This window comes from Pectinophora gossypiella, chromosome 2 (assembly GCF_024362695.1).
Source record: "Pectinophora gossypiella chromosome 2, ilPecGoss1.1, whole genome shotgun sequence".
Lineage (NCBI taxonomy): Eukaryota > Metazoa > Arthropoda > Insecta > Lepidoptera > Gelechiidae > Pectinophora > Pectinophora gossypiella.
The window spans coordinates 8,707,044-8,724,110 of NC_065405.1; the positions used below are offsets into that span (position 1 = coordinate 8,707,044).

The 17,067-nt window shown below is 36.7% G+C and overlaps 3 protein-coding genes across 12 annotated transcripts in view; 2 read left to right on the plus strand and 1 right to left on the minus strand.

Moving 5' to 3' along the window:
• LOC126376559 (potassium voltage-gated channel subfamily KQT member 1) overlaps positions 1-8,323 on the plus strand; it is a 38,628-nt gene extending 30,305 nt beyond the window's left edge. For 4 of the 9 annotated variants that reach the window (XM_050024097.1, XM_050024043.1, XM_050024059.1 and 1 more), the window contains 5 exons: positions 520-647; positions 2,946-3,042; positions 3,117-3,427; positions 3,643-3,752; positions 5,054-8,323. In XM_050024097.1, the coding sequence (XP_049880054.1) occupies positions 520-647; positions 2,946-3,042; positions 3,117-3,427; positions 3,643-3,752; positions 5,054-5,310 (903 nt within the window). In that variant the 3' untranslated portion in view covers positions 5,311-8,323. Of the gene's footprint in view, positions 1-519; positions 648-1,307; positions 1,436-2,945; positions 3,043-3,116; positions 3,428-3,642; positions 3,753-3,983; positions 4,068-5,053 lie in introns of all 9 variants that reach the window. The other 5 variants (XM_050024034.1, XM_050024067.1, XM_050024090.1 and 2 more) reach the window with 4 other exon arrangements.
• Positions 8,324-10,067: 1,744 nt separating this feature from the next.
• LOC126377737 (negative elongation factor D) lies at positions 10,068-13,834 on the plus strand. Its single transcript, XM_050025549.1, has 12 exons — positions 10,068-10,388; positions 10,466-10,691; positions 10,992-11,101; positions 11,500-11,607; positions 11,909-12,058; positions 12,133-12,263; positions 12,347-12,534; positions 12,613-12,853; positions 12,927-13,137; positions 13,226-13,366; positions 13,513-13,642; positions 13,727-13,834. Exons 1-12 carry the CDS (start codon positions 10,332-10,334, stop codon positions 13,756-13,758), a joined length of 1,725 nt encoding a protein of 574 aa, XP_049881506.1. The 5' UTR covers positions 10,068-10,331; the 3' UTR covers positions 13,759-13,834.
• Positions 13,784-16,949, minus strand: LOC126377801 (nuclear speckle splicing regulatory protein 1). Of its 2 annotated transcripts, XM_050025655.1 has the most exons (7): positions 16,822-16,949; positions 16,153-16,170; positions 15,952-16,032; positions 15,426-15,573; positions 15,154-15,351; positions 14,590-14,755; positions 13,784-14,496 (listed from the first exon to the last, which is right to left on the minus strand). In XM_050025655.1, the coding sequence occupies exons 3-7, from the start codon at positions 15,963-15,965 to the stop codon at positions 13,847-13,849; spliced, it is 1,176 nt and encodes a 391-aa protein (XP_049881612.1). In that variant the 5' UTR covers positions 15,966-16,032; positions 16,153-16,170; positions 16,822-16,949; the 3' UTR covers positions 13,784-13,846. The 2 variants fall into 2 exon arrangements, with proteins under 2 accessions (XP_049881612.1, XP_049881622.1); XM_050025665.1 differs by lacking the exon at positions 16,822-16,949 and having other exon boundaries at positions 16,153-16,284.
• Between the last annotated feature and the right edge of the window lie 118 nt (positions 16,950-17,067).

Below are 17,067 nucleotides of genomic sequence, written 5' to 3' on the forward strand. Positions count from 1 at the left end.
ACGACGTAATACATCTTGTTTTCGCTATCAATTCCACTTGCGGAAATTCTGTCTGTTGGAAGAATAACTATTATACGTAGAGTGGGAGGGCTACCATAGGAACAAAGTTAATAAAATCCCCCCCCCCCCCCCCCGTTACATAATTGATCAGGGTAAAGAAGCAACTTAGTAATCGCGGGCTCCGCTGAATTATTGAGCCTATTTGCAGTGTTCCAACTCCTCTGCTAGCTGTCCTCGTCTACACGTGTCCATTTCGTTAATTGCAGATACTATTAAACTTGTTACTTGTACGGGACATTTTTTTCTTTGTTCAGGTTTTCCGTGTAGTGGGGACTGTGCTACGGCGTAGCACTTTGCTACGACGCTATTGTTGTGTAACTAAACAACAATGAGAAAAGCTCGTATGGGATTCTTATTTTGAAATTCTCTTATAGCTGTCTTTTTCTTGACAATACTACTAACGAAACGTATTATTTTCAATGTTTAGTGTACATATCTCTTATTCTGAAATTCTGACAGATGAAGTATTTTGTGGCTCGCCGTAAATTTAAAGAAGCTCTAAAGCCATACGACGTCAAGGACGTTATCGAACAGTATTCTGCGGGCCACGTCGACCTCCTGGGGCGAGTGAAAAACGTCCAGACTAGGTACTCCGCTAGCCAGCGCCCCTGCACCGATATTTCTATACGTTCTACCTTGCTCTCGTCTGGATTGTATTACTGTCTTGCAATGTGATCTTTGTAGTCAACGCTGGCCTCAAATCTACCCTTTGTAGCTAGTGTGTGCAATGCTATTTCATAACAACATTACTTACATGATTACAGCACTGAAAATTTCACATTCAATTTTATTAAACTAACACGTATGTTGTATGTCGTTCTGTTATATAAAGTGTTGTTAACGTTAATATCAACTTGAAGTTTTCGTAGCTGTAATCACTTTACAGCGAGGGTCCTTCGTACACGTCGCAAGTCGGCATTTGCTCCCACGCCAACAGGGTTGTCGTGATATAGCGTGCATGGCTGCCTCCGCGCGATGTAGGCTCGAGAGGCTCGAGCGTTATATAATCTGCTCCGGTCACTCGGATTCTTGCCCAAGTGTACGCATTACAGCATGTCATACTAGAACTATCCAAAACACTGGCATTCAATTACCTGCGAGTTACTACGATATCAATATTCATTTTAGACATAAAACAGTACTTATTCACAATACATACTATTAAAACATTACGTTTCCCATTGATTAGGTTTAATTGTACAAAATTTTAGAAATTGGCCATCAGGATATGTTTTATTTCCGTGTAGCTCAAGTATTTTGTCGCACGCAAGAGATTTAGAGAAGCGTTGAAACCTTACGACGTGAAAGACGTGATAGAACAATACTCGTCGGGGCACGCTGACCTGCTAAACCGAACCAAGAACCTGCAGTACAGGTGAGGGAGAGGGCTGGCACTCCACGCGCCGGCCCTCGCAGCTTCATTCACCGTCATCTACCCGCGAGCCACCGCCGTGCGGCATCCCGACCCGCTGACTCACCAATGACGATACACCATTGGACAATTATGAGTGGCACGACTAATTATGTTCAACAAGTGGCAAAGAAATCCAATACCTTAAATACGTAATTATCACACCGTCGGGTCGGCGTAATTGGAATATGTTTACAAGCGCAATAAACTAATTATTTTATTTTTATATCTAATGTTATTAGTATTTACACCGCGCCATGGCATTATGTTTGCGTATATTAGCCTTATTTACTTCTAGATTGTAATAGACATCCATACCTATATTTTCCTGGTAATCAGAATGTTTATAGCGCAGTGGCATTTTATTCGCGCAGAGACTTATACGGATCCGTCTATTAAGTAAACTGATAACAGTATTTTATACTACGGATTTCGGGAAGGGTGCCAAATGGGCAGTTACAGTGATAAATCTGTTGCCTGTAAGGTTACTGCCTACACTGTCCCAGATAGAAGAGTTTTTTCTCATTAATTGAGCTTTAATTTTTATTCCATCTTTATATGTATATGTCCGTGTTGTTGTTTCTATCGAAATAGTTGTGATAGCCAGTTTCTTTCACAATACTTACATCGGTTTTCATTTTTCTATTCATTGCTTTATTTAATTAAATATGTTATGATTAAATACAACTATATGCATTTGTAGCACTTTATAATACATTGCACGACATAACAAACAATTTTGCACAATGCATGTTTTTTTTCTTATAGCTGTGTAAATGTAAGTTAGGCTAAGGTGGGATAAACTATTTCCATTTGCTCTTTTTTCAATCGAAATTTCAAATGACGCATTAGTACTATGCTTAATTGTATCAAATTATTCAAGTACTTAATAAAAGCATTTACGTCAGGTAGTACCTACACAATGTAAATTGGATTTGAGACAACGATTGTTTTCGCTTGGTTGTGCTTGTGACGTGAGAAACAATTAGAGAGGACACAAAAGCACTGTGAAACAACTGTTTTACAATCAAACAAGGGCGATGAAATACCTCGTGCCTCCCTGTTTACTGAATATCGGGTAAGATATCAGATCGGGTCTTAGTAGGTAAGCCGCGAGGCGCGCCGAGGAAATTATAATACTTGCTGAATATGACCCTCAGTCACCCCTGAATAGCCACACAAAAACTCCAATGACCGATTTCCGTTTAATTCTCCAGGCCTTGTTAACTCTGCTCTATGTCTATTTACAGAGCCCGACTTTTGTTTTCGTTATGTAAATGTTTAACATTTGTATTAACTAACTTCAGAGTGCTTTTGTATAAACAATATTAACATTTGTTATACACATTAGTCAACTTTACAAAGTTCAGTTTTAGTTGAAGTATTTGCTCTCGTTTCGTCGATATATCCACATTTCGTATTTCTTGTTATACCGTAACAAACTTTTTTATCTTTTACCTTAATTTACCCTCAGGTTAGACCAAATACTTGGCAAGCAAGGATCGAAAGCCAAAGATGTGTATGCATCTAAAATCAGCCTCGCTTCCAGAGTAGTTAAAATTGAAAGACAAGTAAGTCGGCGTACATTCTTTTTCATCAATGCTCACGTGTGATGAAAAATAACGTTGGGTTTATTGATTTTCAGGTAGATGATATAGAGAGTAAGTTGGATCATTTATTAGAATTGTATGAAGAGGATAGAAGATCACATCGAAGGTTGCTTGGTGGAGCGAGTAGCGAGGCGGGTGACAGCGGCGGCGGTGGGGGCGAGGGCGCGGGGTCGCGCGGGCGGTCTGCGCTGGCCGACAAGCAGTGCTCGGAGCCCAACTCGCCGGTGTCACGCAGCTTCGAGCCGCCCGCGCCCGCCTCCGCGCCGCCCGTGCCCACCAAGCGGCCCATGAACCGCGGCTACTCTGACCTCGGCACCAGATTCATGCGGAAGAAAGTCATCGTCAAGTAAGCTGTACTTTAATAAAATAATACACATAAGTAATGTAAAATAGTTTCTTTCATGTGTGTGAGTGCAAAGTTGAAGTATGAACTATTTTGCTCATACATGTAAAGCGCGCGTTTCGCGCTCACTTGACCCTTCCAACCTCTTTCTTCTATTCCGTGGTGTAATACAACTGTTTTAATATTCAGACCTGCCATTAATAAATTGATGATTTCAGAACATCATCGGCATGTCGTAACGGAGAATCGCCGAGAGATGATGAGGTAGTGATAGTAGTGCCGACGGACCGCGAGGACACGCCGCAGCGGCTCACCACCGACAGCTCAGGTAGCTACGTGTACACTCACAGGATACATATAACTCTTCACATGATCCGATTACCTTCTAAAAAGCACATACTGCTACAATATCAACAATATATCATTTATAAGTACTCAATTACCTACAATTATTAACAAGTCATGTTATGTAATTTTGTAAATATTTACCAACTTACTAATTTAACCAATTAAACGTCATTGCCATAGGTATAAATATGCGAATATTACAAAATTGCAGCATCTTATGAAGACTATTCATCGTCGACCTCTCTCTGACCGGCAACTTGGGAGAGCCCCATTCTATTCGGCCGGCACCGGCTGCGTGAGTCCGACCCTCCCCTTTCGATGTGTGGAATGCGTATGATGTGTCCGTGCCCTGAACCCTCCCTCCCACTTCCTCCCGACCAGTGTACCAGACGATGGTGTTACATCCTCCAATACATACCTCATTTACATTTATCCGTTTCAGTATATCGCCTTCCTTTTATCTGTATCTATTACATTCTGTCATCTTTTGTCCTAGTAAAATACTTACCGATATCGTAGCTGTCTAGATCCTATATCAAAGTACGTAAAATGTTAATGAAATTCGAAACGATCGCAGTAAATATAAAGGATAATCTAAAGATAATGAGTTTCAGAATTACGGGTGCTGTTGAGTTTCAAAGACTATTAAAGTTTTACGAACGGTATCGGGGTATCTATCGGTCCGAAAGGATCCCCTCGTTACTATGCAATGGTTTTGTTTGTTTTACCCTTCTTCTCACTATAACATTTTTCATCCGTTCTAGCATGTTTATGTGATGTAGATGCCTATAAAGTAGATATACTTATTCGAAAATATATAAACTGTCGAAGAATGTATAATGCATTCATGTATTTAGACCACAATACCTACTTATATGGCAAAATTTCAAGTGAGTTTTTAGGTTGCTTACTTCGTACCTCTACTCTTTCTAAAGACCAAAAATAAAAAAATAAGTAAGTAAATAAAAATATTTACTGTGTTATTTGACTTTGCGGTACTGCCTATTTGGTATATAAGCTTGAGAAAAAGTAAGGTACACGATGTTTAGCTAGCACGTTTAATTGTTGAATATTATACTTTATAGCGATATTTCCAATGACTCGTGCCGAATACATTAACTTACTATTTACAGCCTGGTACTATCAGTGAAACAATTTCATGCAGAAGATTTAAACCTAATCATGCAATTTGTACCCACCACCTCTGATCGGATATAAAATTTATTTAAATTTACATAAAATGAAATAAATTGTACAATGCTTAAAAACCGTATGTTTCAGAAGTTTGCGCGAGCTGTTCGGTGGATGTGGAGACGGAGGCGGGCGAGGCGGCGTCACGCTCGGCCAGCTCGGGCACGGCGTCGTGGTGCGAGGGCGAACCCGACTGCGGCGAGGAGCGCGGCTACGGCTCCGGCGACTCGCTGGCCGAGGACGCCGCGCTGCTGGGCGCCGCGGCGCACGCGCACGCGCCGCGCCCTATGCGCTCGCAGCGCCGCGACGTGGCCGTCGACCTGCACCTGCTGCGGCCCGACGTCTGAGCCGCCGCCGCCGTGCCGCCTCCACGGCGTCCCCTTCCTTTAGCTGATATATCATCGAGGCCACTCCTAAACTAGTGATTATGAAACAAACTCGCACACCCCCAATCACATTGTACGTTTCACTCAAGCATCTAACCGGATGTCATATCTTGTATCATAATGAAGTGTTGTCCACCATTTCAAGAATAATTTTAGGTAAGTAAGTGCTTACGATGTAAAGACCTGTCATATTAGAATAGAATGATTGAATAAGTAATGATCAAAGTGTGTCTTGTGCAACTCCAATAAAATAATACTTAGACTTCATACAACGAGTAAATATTGTGGTAAAGTAGGTGTCGGCAGTTACTCCACACGTTTCAGACATAAGACCAAAGACTCGAAGTAACATAGTTTATCTATAGGTACTAATAATAATTAAGCTTAGTTTTTCATTTCACATTGCTTTTTTTATTCAAGTGAGAATTACCTACGATACTTTTAGATAGAGGCTTCTAATTTAAAAATATATAAAATAGTTAGAAGTTGTAAATATTTTACTGTAAGAGAATTTATGTAAATTATAGGAATAGGTACTGCATCAAACAAATACCGAAGAAACCAAAATGATGCTACGATGTACTTTAAACGCCTAAGGCAAATGGAACTGTACTACGAATACCTACTTAAATAAAGAGGGTGTCCTTTTACCAACAATTTCAATATTTAATATACTATTTTCACTAAGGGAACGAAAGACAATCAATACAAAGGAACTGTGATAGATTTTCGTTTGGGTTGCCCACACAAAATTTACTAGAATTAAATTAACATGTTTGAAACTTTATCAAGAAACTATAGAAGTGCCGCACGCCGTACTTTACAATAAATCAACGTAGATAACTGCCTAATGGAAATCAGTACAATACATACCACACAACCCTAATTATTAGAAAACTACTTACTTTTCTAGGTAAATCCTATTCTTGAACCAATTTTGAAAATTTTGGACACATTTCTTAATGAAAGCAGGGTAAACAATTGCCTGACATTCAAAATAATTATTATAAGATTCTATATTATATATATATTCTATACTAGACACCTACGATGTATTTATACTTACTATACCTCTTTCCACAATTTCCGTCACTACTTATATTGCAGCCAAGAAGTAGTAACTCTAGTAGGTCTATGTAGATGATTACATATGCATAAGTTTCATTTAAACATAGGTACCTTCGGAAAACCTAGTTGTACAGTCGATGGGACCTAACGATTAGACCTTACATTACATATTGTAATGTGACTAAATACGTCAATTTATGTACCTACTATACCTAGCAGCATTTTAAGAATTCCATTACGAACCAAGCTAAACAAAATCAGCAACATATTTTATAATTAATGTCGAAGAGAATCGTAATTGTTTTACAAAAATATATGTAAGTAAGTAATTGATAACATTCATGGAACAGCTGCAGGCATAACAATTAGAAGAGCGCGGTAGATATATCAACACAAAAAAAATCTAATTTCAATAGGTTATTCTAAACAAAATTGCACAACAACATACCTTGCTGTGGAATATGCTTCCCAGTTCAATGCCTTATTCGCTCTAGCCATTTTGAGTGAGTAGGCAACGGGGGGACAGTGGAGCAAGACATAATATGAGGACAACTGCTCAGACCCTTCTCCAGATGGGTTTTCCTGGCACCACGCATGCGCTCCAACACAACTCACGACACTTGGCAGCACGGTTTTGCCTGATGTGATCGCTATTAAAACCAAATCCAATCATGCAAAATAGGATTAAAATACTGACTATTATTATGTCCCTTCCAAAATACATCACTTCAGACATGATTACGCTTAATTACGAGAATATCCAGGTACACAATTGGTATTGGATGCCATAAAAATAATAAACATAAGATGTAAGTAAGTACACCTACCTGTTAATCTAAATGTTAAAAGTAAGTAAAGTTACTAATAAAGAACATCTATTGTAACCTTCTTACTTGTGCGTTATAGGTTTAACGGAAGGAAAATTATTGCAACCACGCTAAGATATTGTGGAGCCTCCAAAAATAATCTTATACCATATACCTACTATACACGTTTTTTGTAAATACATCGTCTAAAATTAATAAAATCTTGTAACATACCTCCTAATCCCGCGGCCATTTCTATGTGACATTTTCAAATCTCCCATAAAAGTTCAAAATAGGCTACAGACACACTGGCTTCAAAGAAAAGTTTCATCTTTATTAATAAGTACATAGTACACAATTCAGATTGTGAACAAATTAAATAAATCCGTTTGTGGACTTTATATAGCCTTTTCCCTCGGCGGAATACGGACCCACAGCATGACTCACAGCTTTTTGGACCAATTTTGATAGATTAGTTATGATATCGAGTTCAAAGCAATAATTTGCTTCCATAATGTGTATTGTTAGTACATTGCATGGCTCCCGTCCCCTTAAAATATTATGGCAAAGAAATAAAATAATATGAACAATAGATCCCTTGTTATACGTAGCAGATTAATCCTTTTACGTATTAGTTTAATATCAATCAATTTTACTTACTGCAAAAAAATATGTTGCTTAACAGATTATGTAAGTACTTGCTTTTAAATTATTGAACTAAATAAAGTTTAATTATATGGATCAACGCTTGTTCAACGAACGTGCGTAATAATTCGGTACAATAATAAAGGGGGCATGGCTTTTCCATTTTTTCTTGTTATTTTTAAAGTATATAATGAGTAAAAAAACGAAACATAGTTATAATATACAATTTTTTATGCATTTATTCCTTAATTATCTTCGAATTAATGATTCCATTGAAAATTAAAGAACCTTTCAGTACTAGTTGATAGACAAAAAAATATTATTGCTTATTACCAAATTATTTCGTTGAAAGTACTTAATCATTGAGATTGATACATTCATTACCAATCATATTCTTGTTTTGTTTTTATATTTTTTAGTTGTACTTTAAAATGTTACCTATATGAAGTATTGAAATAAACATGACTAGTATTAAAAACGTTTTTTTATTGGCACCCTAACTACTATACTATAGTAACATTTACATCAATAATGCCTTAACCAGGTATTACGAAATCATTATTACAATATATAGGTTTAGTTCACGTGACACGTAACTTTTTTTTTTGACGTAGTAATCGGGACGCGGCTGCGCTGTCACGCTGAGAACCTTCACCTCGTATAAAATTTAAGGCAACCGGCCTGATGCTGTCCAGTTGGGCACGAACTTCGACTCGGGGCGTCATCTAAGAGGATTTATTCATGAAAGAAATAAACGACTCTAGCGGGCCGATAGATATTAGAGCTGTATTTGGGAAAACCTCGACCACGAACGCCGCCGCCGTCGGCGGGATATTCAGATTGGCCGCTTCTATGGCTAGAGTAATCGGCTCGTCAGGATCGCGTATATAACGTCCTTCGGTATATATTCGGATATTTTTCAGTATATCAGTCACATACCAAGAGGAAATGCATATCAGTCTTCGTTACGCGGCCTGCGACCGGCGAACCGGAAGCTGGAAACTATAAAACTACCACTGTTGCCATTTCAGAAAAAAGAAAGTTCCTAGCTTTTAAAAAGAAAACAAAATCAAAAGCTGAGTCCAGCCCCATCTTAATATTAAATTCGTGTAGGAGATAAAGAATTCAATATAGTAACTGAATAATTGCTTATTATACATACGTCAATGTAGAAAAGCATACGTACATCTAATTTTGAGCGTCTATTATGTATGATAAAAATAGAACAAAACAATATTGTCACTCAACTCACTACTTGGCACTATGATAAAAATAAGCAAAAAAAAATTGAAATTACACTTGAAACTAGGCAGTATGGTCTAATGACATTAGCCTGTTCCTTATGGACAAAATTTGAAAAATAAAAAACAAGTTCCGCTGTCAGCTTTTTGGCGGGAAACGGGAACGGGATAGTTGCTTTCTTCATTGAATAATCTAAATAATTAATACGAAGTGGTGTTTTGTGGTTAATGATCGCATTAAGTTAGTCGGAAGACATTCGCGAGTGTTATTATACAGGAGTATTCAATAAACAAAGTGTATCTGCCTATTTTCGCTTCGTGCCAGGAAGCCGCTTCATAACTCGAAAGTTTATGCGGACTTTTGAGTTAATTCGTTTGGGGTTCGGAGTAGGAGTCTACTCCGAGGGTGGGGGCTTAGGTTTCATCATCATCATCTTTCATCAATCATCAAGAAAAAAAATACGTAAGATATGGCTGTATGGGCATAGTTCCCTTTGCCTTACCCTTCGGGGAAAACCTAAATAAAAATAAAAAAGTTCCGGCTTTTCCGCGGGAGACGGGAACGGGACAGTTGCTTTCTTCATTGAGTAATATAAATAATTAATACGAAGTGGTGTTTTGTGGTTAATGATCGCATTAAGTTAGTCGGAAGACATTCGCGAGTGTTATTATATTGGAGTATTCAATGAACAAAGTGTATCTGCCTATTTTCGCTTCGTGCCGGGAAACCGCTTCATAACTCAAAAGTTTATGCAGACTTTTGAGTTAATTCGTTTGGGGTTCGGAGTAGGAGTCTACTCCGAGGGTGGGGGCTTAGGTTTCATTATCATCACCTTTCATCATTTCATTAATCATCAAGAAAAAAAAATACGTCAGACATGGCTGTATGGGCATAATTCCCTTTGCCTTACCCTTCGGGGAAAACCCAAGGAAAACCAAAACAAGAAAAAAAAAAGTTCCGCTGTCAAACAAACGTCAAACCAACCCATAAATTGCCTATAAACCAACTATAAACCCTATAAAATATACAATACAAATTGCATTGATTTGGTTTTGGTATACTCCATTTCATTCGTCTCAGAGAATATAAATACAATACATTGTTTGGGTCTTAGATTCGGTTACGCTACTGCTAGTAAAACATACTATTAATAAAATATTATAAAATTTACTGTTAACTGTGTTGCATTAATCTAATTTCCACATAACTACTGTTTTCGACATGCCCAGCCAATATGAAGAGGAGCGAGTCTGGGAGGGATCAAATCACAATTATGAAGTAAGTCAGTTGTTGTTATCGCTCTGTCCACGTTAAAAGGTACCTACACGTTTGTAACAACTACTTATCTGTCATAGGAGGATGGCGCTGAAGATGTCATCGAAAACCCCGAAGAAGTATTACAAGAGTGCTTGGAGAAATTCAAAACGCCTGATTATATTATGGAGCCTGGCATTTTTGGACAACTTAAGCGATATTTCCAAGCTGGAGGCAACCCAGAGCAAGTCATTGAACAGTTATCTATCAACTATAGCGCAGTGGCACAGATGGCAAATTTATTAGCCGAATGGTTGATACTTGGAGGTGTGGAACATATATACATTTTCTACACAATTTAGTAATAATAGGTTCTTGTAACTCATTAATTAAAACCACTATTTTATGGACAGGGTAGGTAGGCAGTTATGGTTGCTACCTGCCAATAGCTAGTGACAATTAGACATATGGCTGAAAAGCCTGTTACATAGTTTCCTACTTATTCTTACACAATTCTTTTTATCTCTGTCTCCAACAATATTTGTCTATCTATCTTTCCTAAATACTCAACTCATTTTTGTTCTATTCTCAAACGTAGATAAAATAGGTATATTTTTTTTATTACAGGAGTTAAAGTAACAGAAGTACAAGCCATGGTTGAAAATCATTTAAAGGACATGATTCTCAAAACATTTGATCCCAAAAAAGCTGATACTATATTCACAGAGGAGGGTGAAGTATGTTACTAAATTAGTAATGCTAATAGATTTTACTTAAATATTAATAGATCATTATTAGACTGTTTCCATATTATAATAATAATAATCATGTGTGTTCATAATTTATTTTAAGTAAAAATAAAGAATATACTTTATTTACCACTAGCTTCCCACCCACAAGTTTGTCCAAATGAACCTTGATTATAAAATATAGCATCTATAAACTACTACTACTTCTACTCATGAAAGAATTTTCAAAACTTCTTACAAACAAACTTTACCTCTTTATTATTCTATTAGTGTAGATTGAGATTTGTTTTATTCTGTTTTTAGAGGATATATTTCATTCAGGATTCACAATCATTATACACATTATTCTTGGTCTGTTATTTACTACACTATGCAATATCTTCCAGACTCCAGCATGGTTAACTGAAATGATAGAACACCCTACCTGGCGATCTTTAATCTACAGATTAGCAGAAGAATACCCTGATTGCCTCATGCTTAATTTCACCATCAAGGTAACAAGAATGTATTTGTATAGACCACATGCAAGTCATTGTCACCATCTGATGTGTGGATGCAGGGCAGAAGAGGTAGACAAACGTGATCTGAGGACTGAGTGAGCTTGGCATGAATTTCCACTAATCAGTCAATTGTGTCCTTCCCAGTCTCACCACTCAAGTTTATGTCTAAAATTTTGACCTTAAAATCAATGAGGATAACATAATCGACATCAATGCTCAAAATAATTTTATGTAAGTACAAACTAGTTAATATAAACTTAACCTGTAGAAATCAGTTTTTATTTTTCTTTTACAGCTAATTTCTGATGCTGGTTTCCAAGGAGAAATTACTAGTATTTCTACAGCAGCACAACAAATTGAAGTATTCTCCCGAGTACTTAAATCTGCTATTGTGGGCTTTTTGCAGAGCTCTGATGATTGGCAGAACAGTGTCAATGAATGTGCCGTGAGTATTTGTAATATTACAAATTACTTACACAACTTGAATTGATTTTGTTATACTATGTTATTATTTTCCAGAAAATGGTATGCCATGGTGCTCATACATATGTGTACAGTCAAGTTATTGTACACATCCTCTCTCAAGAACCTAGAGGTGGCGCTATCATGAAAAGACTTAGTCAAGAAATAACAAAATGTGCTCAACAAAGGTATCAATTGCTGTCAGTTTGTTATAAAATAGGCATTAGCATTTGTATATAATTTATTATTAATATATATGTTAATATCCCAGTGGTCACGATGTGACTCCTATCACACTAGCCCTGACGACGGGCGAGTCGTGGCGCAATGCCCGCACTGCTCTGGCGGCCATGTTGTCGCGTGGCGCACTCAATCCTGCAGATATCACTGTACTCTTCCGCGCCTACACTCAGGCTGAACCACCACCAGTACATCTTATTCGGATACCTCAGTTCTTAGGTAAGTAGGTACTTACATTTAACCATATTTTCTAATGTGGCCTACTGTTTACTTAACATAGTACATTATTTTTTTCAGAACTTTTGGTGGATTCTCTCTTTAAATCAGGAAGCAAATTAAATCCTGAACATAAATCAAAATACATGTATTTGCTTGCATATGCAGCTAGTGTGTGCGAGGGTGTTACTCCTGGAAGACCTGTCAAAGATGAGCTAAAAGCCACAGTACAAGCCATTGAAAAAGTACATGCTGTTTGTAGCAGTTCTTCCAGCTCAAGTGAACTTATTGCTGAGCTGCCATCTTTGTACCACTGCATAAGGTAAACTGCAGTTGCCAACACAAAAAATAGTACCCTTTGTCTTAAGTATCTCTCTAACATGTAAATATTTCAGGTTCCCTGTTGTGGGTATGGGAGTGCTGGTATGGGTAGAATGTGTTGTTACAGAGCCATCTTATTTCAAGCTATGTACTGAACATTGCCCTGTGCACTTGGCTCTACTGGATGAAGTGGCATCATGCCACCAACTGCTCCACCACAGATTGCTGAGATTACTCATACAATTATTTGAATCATCTCAAGATGAATTAGAGATCTTAGTACAGGTGAATTACGATTTTTAATGTAGTTACTAGTTGTTCCATTTCATGCTACATTCATTTACACTTTTAAACTGTTTTCTTTCTTTTTCAGCTGGAGTTAAGGAAAATGCTTTTAGACCGCATGGTCAATTTACTGAGTCGTGGGTGTGTAGTTCCAGTCCTACGTTATATCAAACAGTGCTGGCAAAGAGGAGATACGGATATTTCACTTATAAGATACTTTATCACTGAAGTATGTTATTAAATTTGTTCTATGCTAATTAACGTAAGGTGTAAGATTCCTTGCTGTTATGGTTAATTATTTATCAGTTGAGTTAAATCGCTTTTAGGAAGTCAAATAAATTATTATCATGTAAAAACGAATTTTCGTTTTTATAGGTTTTGGACGCAATAGCTCCGCCATACACTCAAGAATTTGTCCAATTGGTACTACCAATGGTTGAAAATGAAGAAATTACTGGCACCATGCGAGCTGAAGGTGAAAATGACCCTGTTTCTGAATTTATAGGTATGTATTATCTATCCTTGTTTCCGATTCCTGTGATATAACTTAGTTTAAATTATTTTTTAACTAGGTATGTTTTTTTTCCAGTACACTGTAAGGCACATTATGTTGTAGTATAAGATTTGAAGAAAAAATGAGGGGCTCTTAAGTTTCGTAAGGCTTTATTTTAATAAAAGCTACACAAAAATATTAAAATGGAGTTTCTTATCAATAACCCCTACCAGCTTTCCTTTCATAATATTGTTTTAAAGCTTGTTCAAACACTTCTCCCACAGTCCTTTTCTTCCAAATATCAATTTTGGGTTTGAGATCCTTTTGTTCTATTTCAACTTTTTCTTCTTTTAGTTTTGAATCTTGCCCACTTTTCCTTTCTTTTTTAGTTTTAGTCTCTTCATTTTTAGCTGGAAGATTAGTTATTACAGGTGTGTCATTTTGGAGATTTTTATCAATGTTAATTCTATGGCTTGTGTCTTCTTCATCACTTGATTCATCAATAGAAAAGTCCGAATCAGCATCAATATTTTCTTCAGTTGGCTTGGATCGCTTTGCTTCTCTTATATCTGTAAGATTTACACGTTTAATTTCCTCATCTGAGTCATCAATTTCTCCTTCAGATAAGTGCTTTTGATTATCAGATGATGACTTTCTTTTTCTGTAATTTCTTTTTTTCTGTGAATCCATGTGTTTAGCAGCCTTCTCAGAATTATCTTGGCGCTTCTCAATTGTTTCTGGTTTCTCAGGTGTTAGACTGCCATCACTTTCTTTTAGTTCTTCTGACTTCTTGATATCCTCTTTGTTTTCATCGGCTTTTTTGTCACTTCCTAACTTTTGCTCATATAGATGACGATAAAACCCACCTAAAAGAAAATCAATAATTATTGATCTTATCAACATACATATCATAATATTACCTTATGTGGTAGTATATTATCGTAACAAACAATAAATACCTAAATCCCTCTGTTTTGTGACATCACCTATACTTTCTAAATACTCTTCCCTTTTCTCCTTCTCTTCTTCAAGTTTCATCTCCTCCAATTTTTTCTTATATGCTGAAGTAACAAACACTTCTTTATCTGCAAATTCATCTCCTTCCTTTTCTCTTTCTTTTTGTATCTGAAACAATAAAATGTAAGTTATAATAGGTACCTATACTTGTCAAGAATATTCCTAACTTCCCCCTATCATTATACACTCTTATAATTATTGGTTGGACTTCCAGTGCCATATTTATCTAAACTTGATGGTGGTCTATAATATAAATATAAAGTCGAATGGTGAATATCAACTCTATATTTTGGACTATCAAGATTAAATAATAAATTTGCCACCAAATTGCAAACTTATACTGATGATAGGTATTTGGGAAATGAAATTTACAATTGATGTAAAATTATATGCACCACGGAAGGAGTTCATTTGCCAATAATATGTTATGCAGAAAATATTTAATACCTTATGGAAACTAGAGGATGGGGATAGAAGAATTTCTGAGCAAATAACAAATACTCCACCTGTCTTTCAATGCGACGCTCATTTTCAATTTTCCTTTTGTTTGCCGATTTCATTAAATTTTCTATATATCTTGGTTTTTTGTCCCCTTTACTTTTACTTTTCTTTTCTTCCTTTTCATTTGTCATTGAATCATAGATTTCGTCATACTGGTATACCGTTGGGTCTTCCATAAGAGCTTTATCTTGTGAAATTTTAGCCTGTAAAAGATGTAATGTGTACTCAAGTATATCTTGAATCATTCTTGATGTCCTTAACTTCACAATAATTTTACCTGTCTGTTTATGTTATGGCTGGGTTGCAAAAGCACGGACTTTTTCTTCGAATCATCATCAGAATCGGAATCATCTCCAAATACGTTGCGCGCAGCTTGGAATGTAGGCTGCCGAGTTTTTGCTGCACCCGGCAATATAAGTCCATACCTAGAAAATAACAAAACAGATAATCCAGGTTGGTGTAATGCGAAAAATCACCAGATAACGATTGACACAAGAAAGATTATTAAAGTACACCCACATAAACTCTCCATCGCATCAATGCTGAACTTCTTGATGAAATAAGATCTTTCACAGTTTTAACACGATCTTCTCCTATTTCTCCCAAACTAAAATCTGGACCGCAGCAAGTAGATATGGTCACGAGCATTAATGTGTATACACTTTGGTACCATGTCACATTAACTTTTTTGACCAATTGAATTGTAAGTCTCACTAAATGTCAAATATATTAGTGCGACAGAGTCTTAAAGTGGGTACATTATATTGCTCATGACTACACGAGTTAATCACCACTATACTTACTTTTTGTTAGACATCCTACGTCAAACCACAGCCAAATTAAGATTTGATTTATTACTGCCTGCTATCTTGCTGCTACCTTTACTGTGAAAGTTAAAATTGAATTGCTTTTTCAACTTTTACCAAAATAAAATTAAGGTTAGGTAGGTATAATTTTTATGTTTTTTTTTTGTTGTTGCACACTTCCAATACTACCATACATACGCATTGTGACAAGCACAGCCGGATATTAGCGATGGGCGTTATTAACCATAACTGGTTATATATGCAGTTACGAGCTCGAACAGTGATCACTCGTTTTCCACTACAACAAAAACTAGTGATATTCATAACGCCATTTAAACGATCGAAATAGGCATCAGTCTTCAATAACTCTTTTAATCACAACGCCATAAAGTTAAATCAAATTCACTCTTATGTTTAAGGCATAGCGTCGATGTTTGGCTACTTTCACTACTCACGCAAAATCACTGGTTTTACAATATTCGTAATGACAAGATGAAAACGACGTTTTACATTGACCACCTTACACATAGCTTTGACAACGTAAAGGAGTAAAACGAGTAATGTAAAACGCGCCTAAAAAAAAGGATCGCAACAAAATCGATCCTTTCTTTCGTGTATTAAATGAAACACGAGCGTAAGTGTGAATGAAACAAGTATATGTTTTACTGATACACGATACGTGTGCGTGAAGAAGAATTAAGTTATACTGCTACCTAACCAAACGATTTTACGTTACAATTATCACGTTTGCTTCAGAACGTTGTGAAAATAACTAGTTATAAAAATCACTAGTTAAGAAACTAGTTATTGGAAATCACATAACGCTTACGTTACGTTATCTCAAAAACCGATAACGACCCATCGCTACCGGATATGTTCATAAACCAAAGAAACAGCTGCCATCTATCGACCAGACCTTCAAAAGATGTAACTGTAGTTTTTCGAATTACGGCAACACACTCTATCTGTAAAGGAATTAATTCCAGGCCAAAACCTTTATCAAAAAATAAAATAATGTAATGTCATCAAGACGAAGACTAGTGTTGCTGAAAAATCGATAGTTTTACTATAGATAGTAAACAGCCAAAATCATCTACCCAATCGATAGGCCTA

Bases quoted from the DNA above. Each gene is read 5' to 3' on its own strand.
- LOC126377801 (XM_050025655.1), bottom strand. The intron at 14,756-15,153 runs GTGGAGTATTTG...TTATTGTTTCAG, and splicing joins AGCGTCGCATTGAAAGACAG to ATACAAAAAGAAAGAGAAAA. The intron at 14,497-14,589 runs GTATTTATTGTT...ATTTTCTTTTAG, and splicing joins CACAAAACAGAGGGATTTAG to GTGGGTTTTATCGTCATCTA.
- LOC126377737 (XM_050025549.1), top strand. From the start codon at position 10,332: ATGCCCAGCCAATATGAAGAGGAGCGAGTCTGGGAGGGATCAAATCAC. The intron at 12,535-12,612 runs GTAAGTAGGTAC...TATTTTTTTCAG, and splicing joins TCGGATACCTCAGTTCTTAG to AACTTTTGGTGGATTCTCTC. The intron at 13,138-13,225 runs GTGAATTACGAT...TTTCTTTTTCAG, and splicing joins AATTAGAGATCTTAGTACAG to CTGGAGTTAAGGAAAATGCT.